The sequence below is a fragment of the Morone saxatilis genome, unplaced genomic scaffold (assembly GCF_004916995.1).
Source record: "Morone saxatilis isolate NCDOM2014 unplaced genomic scaffold, NCSU_SB_2.0 Contig7, whole genome shotgun sequence".
Taxonomy (NCBI): Eukaryota; Metazoa; Chordata; class Actinopteri; family Moronidae; genus Morone; species Morone saxatilis.
This window is the reverse complement of record NW_023340246.1, coordinates 21,788,560-21,806,146: the sequence shown is the minus strand read 5'-3', so window position 1 is coordinate 21,806,146 and position 17,587 is coordinate 21,788,560. Positions and strand designations below refer to the sequence as shown.

General features: G+C 38.7%; 1 protein-coding gene across 7 annotated transcripts in view; it reads left to right on the top strand.

Annotated features, from left to right (window-relative positions):
- The window catches only part of adgrg6 (adhesion G protein-coupled receptor G6), a 111,324-nt gene extending 94,344 nt beyond the window's left edge, over positions 1 to 16,980 (top strand). For 6 of the 7 annotated variants that reach the window (XM_035678379.1, XM_035678378.1, XM_035678373.1 and 3 more), the window contains one exon: positions 13,503 to 16,980. In XM_035678379.1, coding sequence (XP_035534272.1) covers positions 13,503 to 13,711 — 209 coding nt within the window. In that variant the 3' untranslated portion in view covers positions 13,712 to 16,980. Of the gene's footprint in view, positions 1 to 292; positions 335 to 13,502 lie in introns of all 7 variants that reach the window. The other variant, XM_035678377.1, reaches the window with a different exon arrangement.
- The last annotated feature ends 607 nt before the right edge of the window (positions 16,981 to 17,587 follow it).

Here is a 17,587-nt window from a genome sequence, read left to right as displayed (position 1 = left end):
AAGGTGAATTATCTCATGGCCACAAGATAATGCGTGTGGCCACGCGTTATTATTTTTTTTAACCAATGTCACCAGGGGGGCTCTGTAGAAATCTCATATATAACCTTAAAAGTAATTGACTCCCTACCTCTACAGCCACTAGAGGTCACGCTGATTGTTGCCGTCAGTCTCACTCGACACACAGCGACACACTCTGTATGTAAACATGATTCCTTGTTTGTTTCTCTGAAAGTTTCTGTAATATCTTCTTACCTGTGATGTTCCTGTATCTACCTCTGTGTTTGATGTGTAGAAAGCTCTTCCAACCAATAGCAAGAGTGGAGGACCGATGGAGGTAAAGCTAAAAGCTGATTGGCTGATTGACTTCCTGCTTCCAGCATAATGTGATCGGCTCTGTGTTTCCCAAAATGTTTTGTGGTCGAAGTCTATGGAAGACTCAAACGGATTTTAAGTGGATGAGAAAAAAAACAACAAAAAACTCAAACTTGACAACTTTGCTAGCAGACATTTTGGGAAAACGGCCTCTTGTGTGTTGTGATTGGCTGATCACTGTGATGTCATACGAGTTCACGCCACCTTGTTCCCAGCCTGAGACACACTGAGTGGGAAGAGGGTCCATTTTCACCCATTGACACATGACTAAAAACTCCACCCACCCGGAGTGCCCCAGGGTGCAAAGACAAGCACGCCATGACAGACTGCATCCAAGCTAACATCTGCCTCGTTTAACTTTGATTTGTTTGTATTTTTTAGCAGAGTAACACCAGGCTAACGCTGTGGTTCACATCAGAGTCAGTAATTTGTGTAATAATTTGAGTTTTGCTCATTAGAATTAAGACCAAATGTTGAGGATGATATTGGCAAACAGGAACATGAAGTCAAACACTGTGTTCTCAGTCCAAATATTACACGATGTAATAAAATCCCACAGAGACCAAATGAATCTCTCTCTCGCTGGGTTTAGTTAGATTTAACATCTGTTCTCTAAATTACAGAACAGAACACACTATTTTTTATTATAGTAAGAAGCTTAAGGCAGATCTGTTTCATGTGTCTTGAGACCATCATTGATCCATGCAGGAAAATAATAATGATCCTTCAAGCAGGGCGTTTCCCAAAAAGAAAAGCTTTTAGTACATATTTTCTAAAGGTTTTAGTGTCTGATAGGGTTTTTCTTCCCCCTTTATTTCATGAATATTCAAAAACCTTTAGAACTGATAAGATCAGTAACAGATATCTTAATTTAAAATGGATATTATACAAAATCATATAAATGTATATACATGCAAAATCAAGGCTTAACTTACATTAATTCATTTATGTAAGTTAGAGTTATGAAGATAATTAATTGAAAAATTTTTAAAACTACCCCCCAGTCACTTTCACTGCATAATTCTAACCTATAATAAACTGGTTATCACCCACATCCATGATCTGTCACTCCCTTTTCCTCGTGTTGCATCATGCATTAGTTCAGTTTTCCTGCCTGCGTAGTTGCTGTGGCTGCTTCCACACACAGTATGTTGGTGTTAAATTTTACTGTTTGTTGTAGTATAAAACGTTTTAAAATAGGTTATTAATAAATATTAAGTATAAAAGTTATGCTGGCCATTCAAATTAATGCGAAAACCACAAATGCACAGCATTTACTGTCATCATATAGACTGACTTTGTCCAAGCACAAGCTGAGTTTTTTTACTTTGTGAATTTCAGATTTTTTTTTCATTTGTTTTACTTTATAATCTTTATATATAAATCTTAAGATTTTTTACTTACAAATATAGAACTTTATAATTTCAGATAATTCTGAATTTTCCTTGCAAATGTCTGACTATAATCTAAGAAAATATTCAGAATTTTGTCAAAAATGTTTGAATTAGACTATAATCAGAGAATTTTATAGACTGAGAATATAGACTGAGAATTATCCAAAATGTTCTCGTAAATGCATTACTTTAGAATCTCAGAGACTTTATGATTTTCTTCATGTAAATGTATGACTTTAATCTCAAAATTTGTTTCTTTCTCTGAATATCACCCCCTTCAGCTCTGTATTTAATTTTTTTTTTTAGTTCCATATGTTATACTTTTCTGCTCATTTAGTTTAAAAAATACTAATACAAATATTTATATCAGTGAGGTAGAATAAAAGAGCATTCAAAGAACCGGGGTAGTCTGGCGTAACAGAGATATACAATTGCGTATCATCTGCATAAAGCATTACATACTTATCACGACCCGCACACCAAAGTTACATTTTGCAAGAACAGGCGAGAGTGGGAATGACAGAAGCAGCCTATTACAACAGTGTAGCAAAATGATTTTGAATTTGTTATTTTAAATTACAAAAGTTACATAATGTTGCTTTAATAGCTGCATTAGCTTCCCTGAGAATATCTCCTTTTTATCTGTAAACATAGACACATGTCTTGTCCTACATATTTTCTTGCTGAACAAGCTACCAGGCAAACATCCAGAGGGGAGAACTTCACCACTAGTGTTTGTAAGTTAGACAGCCAACTGGCCTGTCAGTCAATCTTCAGATACTAAGTGGTGTAGTTGTTTCTCTTCAACAAAATACTGCCTGTGCTTTGCTTGATCAAATGTGTTCACAGGCCCTGCCCTCAGAGGCTTCGTAAGATAAAGAAGAATTTAGATTTAATTACTTTGAACAGTAATAAAACACATACATTTAAAAAGCACATTTTATGATTTTGACAGCCAAGAGAAATGACTAATTGTAATTTCAGTTGGACTTTGCACAAATGATGCAATACACTTGTGTGTTTAATTTTAGGGGTGAAAATCCATTCTAATCAAATTTGCTCTGAGGGTTTCCATATGAAAGGAAAAGAACCAAAATAACACTTAGACCACAAGAGCAGTAATTTGTCAATGACAAATTTGACAACAGGTTTGTTTGTTCCCAGAGCCAGAGGGCCCTTTACAAGAACTCTGGATTTATTTTATTGGCCAGTTATTGATATAGAAGAAGTGATAAGATTGTATTGCTGTCAATGCTGAACAATTCTCCAGTTTACACAGCTGCAAGGGATTTTGTTCATCTTCTGTCTTCTACGTTTGAGTCTCTGACCCCAAACGAAACAACACTGGATACTCACACACACACTATATTTACTATGACTGTAAATTAGTCATAATTCTGCAGTCTATCCCCAGAGCTGTATTAGCTGATATTCAGGCCAATTTGTTTGGCAGGATTAAGGATGGTTTCTGCTAAGGGATCATACTACCAGGTGAGAGGACATTCTTTGTTGTCTTGTTGAGAGTTCACTGGTTTTCCCACAAAACTGTAGTAAAAATGTCTTGTTGAACATCTGCAGATTTTCTGTTTGTGCCTGATGACCATATTGAACTATGAGATTGAAATGATGGTATAGCACAGGTTAGTACAGCAGTTCCCAACCTGACTAGTAGGGGTTGCTAAATCTACACATCCTTCTTGATTTTAAGGGGTGTAAGAAAAATTGACAAATATACACAGTAGGACTGTATCTCAGCATTTTGTTAATTTTCGTGAGGAAAACTAAATGCAATTATTTATACATAGTTGAAACAAGCAAAGAGCTAATAGAACAATGAAAGGAAAACTCATATTAATTATGTATGATTGTTAAAAAGAAGAAGCAGAATGTTTTCAGAGCGTCTTGCCTCCCCAACGTTGTTTACTTGTGAAAACAGTGTGTTTCTCCACTTAAAATATCCTTTTGTCTGGTGCCACTATGTTCATGTAGCGGGAAATTCAGTCCGGAGTTTGCACAGGGTATTTTATTTTGAAAATTGACCAGATTCCCTATGGCGTTTCTGTGTCCGACTTCCTGCCAGTGAGATCTGCTCTGTGCTGCTTGACGTGAGTGGGCTTCCGTCAAAAATAGAGCTATGTATTCTACATGGAGCAGTGCCTGAAAATATAGTTTGTTTGTCGAATTCAGCTGTCGGTCTCTTTCATGATCACATGATTTAATGGCCTCATGAGACAGTAGTCCTGAGCTGCAGAGCGAATGCAGCTTCTTGTGGGAAAACATGTGCTTTATAGCGTGCCAATGAGACAGTCAACAAGTTCATGTCATCACAGAGGAATCTGCTCATCGGTGCTGCTGAATGTTGCCGTAAATCTTGACATGTGGTTGCTTCAGCCCGCGGACCGCACACCCTCTTAACGCCTCATATATTGTGTCGCATCAGTGTGTGTGTGTGTGTGTGGGTGTGTGTGTCATAGACCCACAGGAATGGATGCACTTGTCACTTCATATTTCATCACACGTGTCGCTGCACAATTCAAGCAACACTCTGCTATGTTTATATGCATTCTCTGCACGGCCAAGTAAACAAAATTGTGGTTAAACTTGGCCATTATCACATAAACACACCTATTTAGATATTTTATGTGAGTATGGACTATTCAGAGCCAGTTATATGACTGATATGAGCCTGAGGAGGCTGTTAAAAGTGCTTCAAAATGTGGGTTCACTGACAGGAAGAGTTTAAACGACATTTTATCTATTTATTCTTTGGGGCTAATTTCTCAGAAGAGTACAAAACTTAACTATGAATGTATCTTTTTTAAGTTGAGGGGAGGTCCATTGCCAAGTCTGTATCTTCTGGACGGCTCTTGTCACATCTGTTTTATTACTATTGGCCTGGTTTTGTGTTGTTTTATGTATGTGCAAATTCCTTTCAATCCTTCTATGTATTTATGAAATTTAACCTTTATTGAACCAGGCAAGACATTAAGACCAAATTCTTATTTAGATTGGTGGCCTGACAAAGTGGAGTAGGGGCTAAAAAAGAAATATAAAAGTTTAAAAAGAAACACATAGAAAAAAAGTTTCAATATTGATCTGTTGCACTTGATGACATGTGCCCATCACTGCAATGAACATGAAAATGTAATTTATTCTGATAGTCTGCACTTGCATTATAAATCATGCATGCTGAGATGTGCAGTTCTCTGTTCACACTGCTTTGTGTGTTTGCAGCTCATTCATTCGTATTTGCTGCTATTTCATTTTCCATTTTCCTGTTGATTTTAGCTCAGTGCCAAAATTCAGATCACCTGTTGCAGGCTGTGGGGACTGATTCCTCAACAATGATTGAGAGCAGCTTGGTGCATTCCTCTCTCGGCCAATCAGGGGCATAAGAGAGGTGGGGAACTGCACTCCCAGATCTCCCTCAATTTAGCCGAGAACTCACTCACACAGATATTGCCGGCCATATCTTCTTGTCTTTTTGTAGGCCCATTGAGATGTCTTTGTTGTCTTTCTTGTTTCTAATAGGAAGTTCTCAGGCTCCTTCCACCTGAGCTGAGACCTGCAATCAGTACTGCCACATGTTTGAGGAGTTGAGTTATAAATGACAGCACTGTGTTCATAGTCCCATGTGGGTATTCGATGGGCTGAAAAATGGGCCCTATCTGGGATTGTCCATGGGTTCCATAATGGTCCAGTGTCAGTTGCCTATGTTGGCTTTATGCAGGGTTAAGCTGGGTGTTAGATGGGGCCCAACTAGACATTTGAAAACCCAAATGGGCTCTATTTGCATTACCCACTCTAAGCCCATTCTCTCATTCCGCATTAGTGACCCATCTTGTTGTTGAGTGTCTTACTGAAGGAGGCCTGGACCAAGTACAACAACAACAACAAAGCCCCACAATTGTGACAAAATGCTAATATTGGATTTTATTTTGATTTAATTAAACTCAAGTTGTCCGCAGGATTCAATAATCAAAATGTAAGGTATTAAGATCAACAACTTTTTTGAGTTAAAATTAAAGTATAGAGTAGATAATGTCTACAAAACATTCCTGGTTAAAAGCCAGGCTGAAGGGGTAGGTTTTGAGTTTACGTTTAAAAATTTCAGCACTACCACCTGCCCACAGATCCTCCGGCAGGCTGTTCCAGCGCCTCGGAGCATAAAACATAAAGGCTGCCTCGGCAGAGGTCTTAGTCTTGCACTTTGGAACTACTAACAACAGGCTTGTGCCAGAGGATCTGAGAGATGTTAAGATGTCTTAAATATGATTTTGACAGGTCTTAAAATTGGTTGGATTGATGAAGTTACCTGTATAAAGAAAGCAAGCATAAAGCAGTTTTCAGTCTCGCTTTTTAATGTGTTTTTGGAGAAGATTTATATTGAGAATTGTTTTTGCTGGTATGGACGTAGAATAGTATCTTACATTGCATTCATAATGGTCTTTAAAAAGTCTTGAATTTAACCTGCCCTGGAATTAAGACGTTTTCCCAACTACAAAGCAAACTTGCTTCATTTCCCTTCATGTCTTCTTTTTTGTACTAACAGATCAGTATGCCTGGTACAAAGGGCTTGTGGGAGCCAGCTGGTGCGGTCTTCAAAGTAAGAAAAAAAAAAAAACATAACCAAGACATACCATGCAGAAAGAAAAAATCTGAACAATCTGTTTTCTGGCCTGGAATCTATACAGATATTCTTAACGTGCGAGAGAAGCTAAGAATGTTGCCTTCTGATAAAACAAAGTCACATCACATGATTGGATTAAAACCGCATTATTTAAACCATATGAGGCTGATTGTGGTAGAAGATGGAAGTACCATAGTGTACATACATGTTTCATTATAAAATTGTGCCAGGATGTTTAGATTCTGTAACTTCCTTCTTTTTCTCTTTTTATGAGAACATTAATGGTACCCCCATTAATGCTTTATTTAGGAAAACATGATGTATACACTGTCTGCTGGTCTGCACATGTGCACACAACAGTGTCATCAGCGTACTGTGTATAGATAAATTATATAAGCTTAACAATGGGGGGCTTACATGATCCTTTTGAACCGTCCAAAGTGCTCTTTATACTGACTTTATTTACCTTTTTACAACTTCAGTTGTAAACTCTGGAAAACCTGTGTGTCAGCTGGCAAACTTTGAAACAGAGTCTCGTACTGTAGACAGGTGAGTCAGACATAACCTTGTGAGGCAGCTGGACTCGCATGATCACAAACCCAATGCGAGAATACATCTTGCATGGTTGATGCTTTTTGTACTGCACTTTCATACTTGTGTTCAGGTGAAGCAAAATGTGACACTGGCACAGTATCCTCTAGTGGATCAGTGGTTCTATTACACACTTTGGCCTGAGACTGGGCTGACCTGGAGAACATGTTCTCCCTCCCAACTTGTCAGTTGCCCTCGCTTGAAAATATGACCCTGTAGGTATCCCTCTAGTATAATTTCTAGTCGCACAGGGACACGCGGTCAGGTAAGCAATAATAAATATGCAACATCCGTCTACACTTTCAAAATAAAACTTGCATAGTTAACATTAAGATTGTGGTTTCAGTTCTTTTGTCCTCATGTCACCCTGAATCTGCAATCAATTTTCAAGTTGAACAAAGGATCAGAGCTCCAACACGTCCTACTTTGCATGCTGAAAACAACATTATTGCCCAGTTTATTTTATTTTTTATATTAGCCTTAAAAATATTCAGTTTGAAGGCTGCAGCACTTTGTCATTTTTCCAGACAAACATCCTGTTATCTTATCAAGACTTTACCAAAGCACCAAAAAATAGACTCTGGTTGATTCTCTTTGTCATTCCATACATTGTTACTCAGTTATCACTCAGTCTCTCAGGTAACTCAGCCAAAGACTTAATGTGTGGACCTGCTGAATGAGGCATGCATCCTGCATTAACCGTCACTGCTGAGAGGTGCCTGTGAAGTACAGGTTACTGCTTCCAGACAGATTTAACAAATGGGGAAACCTCCACTGTGTTCAGACTCTAGAGTGTGAATTCCTGACATCAGCTTTGGGCGGTTATAAGCAGAGACATGGTCCAGACTGTAAAGCACCTTGGCAAGCTGTTGGGACAGTTTTTGGATGTAATACTTCATTTGATTCCAAGCATGACAAACCAACCATTGTCTTTTGCATCTTGTTGGCAGTGTGCTCGCTAATTTCTGCACAAAACTTGTCAATGTCTTTGACTTGTCCAGGACATTGAAGACTTGCAGGTCTTCAGTTAAAAGCCCTACACAGTTCACTAAATCTATGGAGAGGATCACTTTCATCCTCCCAGTAATCAGATTTTAACCTTCTCCAAGACTTTTTTAGCTGACATTTTCTTTAACAGAGACTGATGTTGTGTCACTCCAATTCAACCCCACTCCTCAGCAGTGTTGGGTGGTAATGCATTACTTACAGATATGCCACTGTAATGATATATTTTTTTTTTTTTTAGTAACAGCAGTGCAAGGAATAGCGAGAGCGATAGTGAATTCAGTAATTCGATTACGTTAAGTCACCCTGGTCTCTCTGGGTTCAGAGGACAAACAGGTAGGTCTATACCACATTTTGACTACCAAGCCGGCCAATACTGTCCCTTGGTCAGTGGCTCTCTGCTTCAAAATATGACTCTCTAAATGACACTGTAGGTATCCCTCTAGCATCATTTCCGGACGGGCGGGGTTGGGGTTAGGGTTGCACCATAATTCTATTCATGCACTTGTTAAATGCTGATGATAAGACCCCTTGGCCTAGAATGACAAACAGCCACTGTTTGTCATTGGAAGTTAAATGGTATTCAAATGGTTACAATTGGCAACTTTCATTAGTAGATGCCACTAAATCCTACACACTGGTCCTTTCAAGGCACAAGGCAAGTAACAGTTAAAAATGTCGATGAGAACGTCTTCTTTGGAGCCAAAGCAGTCAATAAGTTAATGTCCTGAACAAAACTACAATATTTTAGTGTTGCACTGGACTGGAATAAGTTATGAATTATGTTCTGTGATATATAGGTATGCTAATAAACTGGAAACAAAGATAATTTCAAAACAACAAACATTATAGCTATGAAACATTTTTTCTTATGTTCTCTTGTCTTTTTTGATGCAGTCTCTTGACTTTGGATGTCCTGAGTAAAAAAGGCTTTTCTTGGCTTGTTATTGTTTAAAACTACTAACATATAAATCTTGTTACTGCAGTAACGGTTACCCACTGCTGCCAGACAAGGTTAAGACATTGATATTAAGGAGTTTTATGTCAGCATTTGGCTCAATGTAACCTTGTAAAAAACAAAACAAATCATGTCCTAACTTTGGGAAATTGATCCAGATTTGAATGTCCAACTTTTCTTACTTTGAACAGTTTATCATGTTTAATGAGCTGAGTCAGCAAAGTGTGACAGGAGATGTTTTACAAGTTAGTACAAACATTCACCCTTAAAGTAAATGCATAGTATAGCTTAAAGGTTTTATATGCTGTTTAAGTGATACTGAAATTCAAATAGAAATGTGCATCTTTTGTTCAAGGGAATGTGGTTTGAGAGTGTCTAAACCCATTCTCACAACTGCTTCCTTGTGTTGGTCGATTTTTCTGACAACCTGTCACAGATTTTCCATGTGTGTGTTTTGTTGAACATCTGTACCAGGGCAGACCAACTTCTTCTGATCTCTATTTCCATTTTATATCTAAGAAGGGTGTACTGTTTACCTCTGACTTCATGCAGAATTATTGGATTTCTTGCCAGGAAATCTGGTTGTTGTTTGGTGTTTTTTTGATCCCAACTTTGTATCCTAATGAAATAAGCCATGAGACCTTCAGTCTAGGCGAGAAGCCATTTCTGTTCTGATATTGCCACCTGGCCTCCATGACACTTCTTGCTACACCCAGTGTAACTCAGAAAACAGTGTCAACTGGGGGAAATTATATTTAAGCTCCCAGCAGATCACTGTTAATTATCTTTCATTAGCTTTGCTGCTAACCAGCAGCCAAAACAGATGTTGTCTAGTTGGTAACATTTATCAGTGTAATTCATCATCTGTTTGAATGAAGCAAAACAGCAAAGTTCTGGTTCACACAGTCAAAACCAGGAGCTTAAAGAAGCAATAGGGTGACCCCTTTCACATGACACCTATTCATTTGATCCATTGTTAATACAAGAATATGAATTGGTACAGCTTTAAGGTCGTAATGGCTAACGTAATGTTTAGTATGTTAAAGAAAAGCTTTGCATAATTTCTTCTGTTAGAGATGGAAACTGTCAGTATGTTCATAAGATTCACAGGAGTTGTTGTCTTCACCACCATTGCCGTCATTGCAGTCAGCGTCTCCCAGTTAGGATTCCTTCAGTGTTACCCACAGTCACATCTCAAAATAATGACTTAGTATCTCAAAATAATGAGAAACTTATTTTTATGGGCTTCCATATTAACCAGCTCATTGCTTCCAATGGAAACAGACAGGCATTTACTGAATGCAGGATTCTTCCTCCCCTATCTCTCCTCTGTCGGAGGTCAACAACATTTTGTCAGTCTCTGATTGAATAGTTTCCAGATGTTTGAGGTCAGAGAATCCCTTCATCCCAAAACATGCAGTTTTGTTGGCCAGAGGTTGACTTGATGTTTACAGAGGTCTTTACTCTGAAACTCATTCAATCCTAACCCCCTCCTCAGTTTCCATCTCTGTAGTAAAGTGCAGTCTGGAGTGTATTTGAGGGGAACATGAACAAAAACAAAACAATGCCTGTGTTTCAGAGAGGATACAGGAACAACAAGAAACATCCCAGTGTGACATCAGAGGGCATTTCAAAAGTCAGAATTACTGGACGGGACCAGGGGCATAATCAGGGATGCAGGAATTAGGGAAGTCGTGACTGCGGGCCACGCCAACGGACAACTTCCTCTTGACCCTGTAGCTTCTCGTTGCTTAGGGACACTCACTCACATGGGAGGAGAGGTTGGAAAACACGGCTGTATGTTGAGCAAGACGATATGACAACTTCAGTCCTTTTTTTTTCAGTTAATTAGTTGCAGGAATGACAAAGAGCAGTGATTGAGCTCCTTTTTTATTCCAAGGAAGACTTTGGCTGAACAACATGATTCAGAGGCAAGTCACACTGAAGGTTCTGATGGTACCAGACGACCAGCATACAGACAGTATGTGCTTGATTTGGCCCAAATTCTGTATGTTTTGCTTGAATGCTTTGGCTCAGTTTACGTTTCAAGATGTCAGACTCTGAAGGCTGCTAGTGTTGGTCCAAGCCACAACAAATAAACTGAATTTAGCATGACATTCTCAAGAAGTAGTTAAAGAGCAGTCAAAAGGAAACCCCAAAAGGTCCAATGAAGACACCTTCCATAAATGGATTAAGTTTCCAGATGTCCTTACGTTTGAAGCAGTAATTCTGCATGTTACTGTTTGCAAATGTTAGCCCACTTGTCTCATCTTCTTCCATTGGTCAGAACTGTGCTGTTCTACCATGCTTCTTTGTAAAGCCTGATGGAAATCCCAAGGGTGCATCCATCTTCTCAGTAAGAAGATCAGATACAATCCAGGAAGTTTAGTTTTTCAGTATTCATAGCTATGTTTTCATTAGTGTTATTTCTTTGTTATATTAGAATAAGCCGTTTTTATCTTTAACTATTTTTTTTTTTTAGGCTTTTACACTGGGTTTGATTTAATCCAGGTGAAAGACTTCAGTATGCCATTGGCTAAATAATTATGTAATTTCAGAAAATGTGCACACATTACACTTCCTTTGTTTAGGGCTCAGCCCCCGGTTTTTCAAATGTCGGTTCACACCCCTAAATATAGTATGTATTAATTGTGTTTTTGTGCCATGCTATTTTAAAGGGACAGTGGCAAAAACATAATTAATGATATTAATTGAAGAGTTGTTGAAATTTTAAGTTAATTTGGACAAAAACAAATTAAAAGATGCTTTTTCTGAAGCGGCTCTGTTGTAAGCTACTGGCTAAATGTGGGACGTAGAATACTCTTCAGACAGAGCAAGTCAATTATATTTTAGAGTTAAAGAATCTGTTTCAAAACAGATCTGTTCAGCTTGATATTTGCATTGGCGGCCTCAACAGAACAATGTAGCTGCCCATGACACTTCGTACCTCAGACGCTGCATGTTAATCGTGTACCACCCATCTTTCCTTATGCTTCCCATCCAGTTCTCTGAAGTGTAACCAAAACACATCTCCAGCTACACTCATGACATGAAAAGCTTAGTTTTCAAGGTCCAAATAACATTGCAGCATAATGATATATAAACATACCGCCACTCGTAGTTGTCTGTCCACATCAGGTATGCACACATTTTGTGATGTTGGGATCAAATGGAAAATGAAATCTGAGTATGGCTTTATAAATAACACTGTTGCTGAAAAGCCTTGACATGGCGTAGCGTGGCTTCAGTTGGCCCTGTTGTATTATCCTTTGGCTCTGAACCCTTTTTATAATTGCAAAGCCCTGAGAGCAAAGAACGCCAAACCAACCAACCCCATTTGGAAGAGAAAACACAGAAAAACACCAGACAACAACCAGATTTCCTGGCAAGCTTGAAGTCAGAGGTTAACACTGCACTGTGACTAGATATGAATAAGCAAATCAGAGACCTGGTACAGATGGTCAGCAAAACAACTTTGCACCCATTTAGCCTGTTTTTTCCCATGGAGAATGCATGGCAACCGACATTGGGAGAGTAACAGGAGGTAGCTGGCTCACTCGCCTTCATGAAACCGAAGTATGGGCTTTTGGTGACATGGTGTTTCTGTTCAAAATGGTCTTTGGCCTCAGATCATGGCTTTTTTCCTTTGACCTCTTCCCGATCAAAGCCATGACCAGTTTTGGTCTGGTGTTTTGAATGTTTATTCAGTATTTTGTTTAGGGCCCTTGCTGTTTCACTGCCGTTGTACGCAGCAGAGATCTAACGGTGTTAAATGGTTGGTGACGTGAAGACTGGATAGTTATGTTATGTTCCACAAGGGTAGCTAGGATGTTTCTGGGGGTACCTGTTGAGGTAGAAATGTCTATTCGTGGACTGAATCATGGTGGGATGTGTACCCATTGGCTTCGAGTTCCCTAGCCATTCTTCCTCCTCCTGATATTGTGCTCAGAATAGGAGGGTCCTCACCACTCATCTTTTTTGCTGTGAGGGGTTAAAGTGAAAATGAAGGTCTGTTTGAGTGGATTTCTTGCATACTCTGCACATGAGCAAAGGTATTTAAGACAAATTGAATTAACCCTTTTTGTGTTTTCACAAATAACAGAGATGATTACTTTTGGCTCATGGCCATCGTGAATGTTATACATTGGATTGTTTAGAAAGGGTGGTGCCAGACATTATTGCACATACACATATGATGAGTGTAGAATAATACATTTTCTTGCCATACACTCTTGGAAGGTAAACTGAAACTATTCTCTGCATGTGTAACTATGTAAATAAACATTGTCATATTTTTTTTTCTTTCGTTACAATAATGATCCACTCCTCTCCTATATGTTTAATTTGTAGAATGGGTCTTGAAATATACCACCTGAATTAAAAGCTGTATGCTGGAACGGTACAACAATTCTGTTTGATGGCAATATGACACTATGAGGGACAGCCGAAATGAAATTAAAAAATTCTCAAAATTTCTAACAATTCAATGATTATTGCATAATCAAGTCATAATCCTGGTGTCCCTGTCTTTTATTTTGTTCCCTGGATGCAGATAAATGTTACTCCAACCAGACCAGTCCCAAGTGCGTCTCCTCATCCCCTTCTTCCTCAGAGGTGGAGCCCAACTCCTCTTCCTCCTCCTCCATCCTCCCCGTCAGCCAGATGATCGATAAGGTGAAAGATTACTGCTCCACACGCACCGACAACTTCTACAAGAACATCATCATGTCCGACAGCTTCGCCCACAGCACCAGGTTCTAAAACTCAATGTTCTGGGGTAGAACTTCTGGAGCATCCCCTGTGTTGTGGAACTACCAAACTACAAAATGTTGTGACATCTTCCTCCTGGCAACTTCAGTGACAGAGGAGGCTTCCGTTTAAGGTTCCAATATGAAGGGCAGCATTAGAACCGGCCTCGCTGTTCTAGAACTGCCCACTGTGTTATTTAAGGCTTCTCTTTTGTTCCAGAACTACGACCCATAACATTCTAGAACCCTCTGCCACAAAGGAGGGTTATAGAATTCCAAGGGCCATTACCAAAACCAGTCTGACATTCTGCATGTTGTTCCCAACTTTCTAGATATTTTGACGGCCTCAGCATTTTAGAATGCTCCGTGTTCTGGAATTGCTCCAAGGGCAACTGCAGAAGCCCCTCCAACATTTTAGAACATTCCAAGCTTCTGAAACTCCCTGACCAACATTCCGTTACCTTTTTGGCCTGACACAGGAGAATGTGTTCTAGAACTCTCTTTTCATCTAAAAAGCCTGGATCCTTACTGCCATCCTCCCTTAGCCTTGGAGCTTTGAATCAGAATCCCTTTTTGAATTTTAATGTATTTCATTGTGTTTCATCATGTACATTGTTGGCAGACATAGCTGTTGTACGAGCCGCGATTTTAATTGTAATTTTCATTGGACTGATTAGCTAAAATTCAACATTTCTGTCAGTATCTAGTCATCAGAATTCATCAACAGCTGGTTGGTCTGTGTCACAGAATACTAATTAGCGGTTTTCCAGAATACCATTGCAACATATAAAGAATGCAGCAAAAATGCATGAAAAGCTACAAGATTTAAACCAGAGCCACCATCTTAATGCACTGTCTTTGCTTTGTATGAAAGTAGCCTGCTAATCAAGAAAAACCTGCCTTGTCATGAAAAATGTTCAAAAGGAAGCCTGTGAACTTGCTGCAACAAACTGCTAAAAACCCAGAGACCATGTTAGGATAATCGTGGACATAGACCTGCATTGTGGTTTAAAATCCCAGGGTCTCCTGGACAGTTAGGGGTGTCTGAGAGCTACGGAGTGGTCAGAGAACATTGATGCGATTCTACTGTATCATATCAAATTACAGAATCGGCTGACCTGGCTGCCAGACTGTGGGACTAAGAGGAAATGAAAGGGAGCAGAGGAGGGAGGAAAGGATAAACACAAGGTAGGAAGGTAGAGAAGAGGAGGAAAAAAAGTCCTGGTAGAAAAAATAGTAGGCTGTTATGTTTTGGTGTTTTTTTTTTAATACTGTGATGTTTGTTTAAAGTGGCCGTGTGCATGTGTGTGGAGCCATATCCTATGTAAATATTGATGATCTATCTATGTGCCTTATTCTATAGTGTTATAATGTGTCCATGTGGTTGCTTTTGTTCATGCCTTCACGGGGTCCTGGAACGGTCACCGGGACTGTACATACAAACCAAAACATACTCCCAACCTCCCCATTTTCACCTCCGTGAGAATACAATAGAATAGATCAAGGTGCATTTTGGCATTTCGCTCAAAGATTTTAGATTTTCTTTTAACATAAAATTTGCATTCTATTATAATGTATATTATCATAATAAAGAAAGCTTGGAAGCACAATGACACATATTTTGAATTTATATTGGAAATATCTCAACTTTGCTTAGAAATGCCTAGACAAATGTTCTTGACAAACAAGTGCTGGTAGATTAAAAAAGAATTTAGTAATATTTACCCGCTGGTTGACACTTTCTCCCATTAAAATTGAAGTTGTCTGCATGTGGACAATGTTGGTTTGAGGATAAATAATAAAAACCAAGCTAATGCCAGTGGCCACTGAAGCTCTGCTCCCCGTACACGTCAGCCAAAGTTTAGCAATCATGCAGGGTGGAATTTATGGCAACAGAATCACTGTTAAAGTGAGGAGTCCTGTTTGTGTTCAAATTATATATTTTTTATTCAGCGACTGGTAATGGCTTTGTTTTTATGATGGCTAAAATAAGTCATTGCACGAAGAAGCTGCCAGGATGATATTATAATCACTTTAACTGTCAGTTCAACCAAATTACAAAAAGATAAGAAGCTTTCCCATGGTGTCTCCAGCCATGAACATAGTCTGGGTTTAATTCAGCTGAGTTCTGAGAACGCCTGCCACCACCCAAATACAATGGAGATGAACAGAAATTCACTTGTTGTGCTTCAATAATAAAAACCATCGCATTTGAAGAACTCATGCAGCAAAATGTCCTTCCAGAAACAATGTCCAGATTACTCTGGATACTCTACAGACCTCTTAATGGACATTTCACAAATTATTACCTAAAAAATAGTCCCCTGGAATCTTTTGACAGTGAGGTCTGTGGATTATCCAGAAAAATCTGAACATTGGTACTGGAAACATTGATGATCTTAGAAACCACAAGTGAAAGTGGTAAGTATTTAAAAACCTGGACTAAGGACAGAAAAAGAACCTCAAGCAGTGAGAAAACCTGTTTTTGTGATTTGGGAGGACTTGCCCTTTAATGAAACAGTGTATGTGCAGTGGGGTCTAAAGCAATGAGCCAGAACCAAGAGCCCTTTTTATTTCATCATTTATCAAAAGTCATCCATATTTGTTGGTCAGATATAACAAAATATTTACTCAAAGTCAAGATATCGATATCAGGTATTTCCCTATTATTCCATCACTTTATAATACAGCATTTATATTGGGTTTGAATTGCGGAAAACCATGAAAGTCAACACTTCCTGCCCTTCAAACCAGCCTGTCAACAAGTCTACAAGCGTAATTGCGCTTAATATCCTCTTAAATGAATCCTTTCCAATAGATCCGAAGCCAAAAAAGAAAGTAAGAAAATAATGAGGTTCCTCTATGGACTTCTGCATGCAGCTATCATCTCCTCATGTAAGCTCTCCAATTGCAACTATAAAGTCCATACTTGAACTTGAAGTGTAAACAACAGTTTCTTGCAGTCATTAGCACTGACAGTTTGGCCCACCCAGAACATTTAGTCATCAGCAGAGGATGTTTGGAAAATGTTAGTGTCACTCATTACTGCAGTCTGACAGTTGTCTTTTATGAACTGCAGTCGGACGTTCTGTTCAGTTGCATTTGTATCGTATTTGTATCGTTGTATCGTACCATAAGGATGTTTAGTTGCTATAATAATGACTCATTGTACTGCTGTGGTCACTTTAGGGTCCTGTTTAGACTTCATTTGGATGGAAAAGTTGTAAAAATTGCTTGGCCATTTGTTGCACTGCCTCATTAAAGTCTTTTAATTTACCCTTGCTTTGGTATATGGAATATTTTTCCAGCACTAAGGAAATCCATCGTGGGTAATACTTTATTTTATGGGTCCAGTGATTCCTGATAATTTCCAGATAATTTCTTGGAAAGAACTTTTTTAATCACATATCTATTATAGGGAAACTAGAAGAAGTACTTTTATTTAGTTACTTGTATTGAGTTTAAGGGATTCTTGAGGTTAGGCTAGTTTAGCATATAATTTTAATTAATGAGTTTTATGACTTTTGACTTTCACATTGTCATCCTCAGACCTTCATGTCTGCACCAAATTAGAGTTCTTTCCAGAAAACATCCAAGGAAATTCTTAGGAATTTATGGACCAGTAGAACAAAGGGCACCAAACAGCTTTACAATCAACATAAGACTTTTAACATTGAAAGGACACTGATATTTGTTTGCATTGCAAAAGTATTAAAGCTGCAGTAGAGAACTTTTATTAAAGTTATTTACTGAAATGTTCACTATATCCTGACTGCAGTACATGAGACAGATAATCTGTGAAGAAATCAGAGACCAGAGAGATATTTGATTGTTGTCAATCAAATTTGGGTCCCAAAGCTTCAGGCCACCAACCCAAAGCATTGGTATC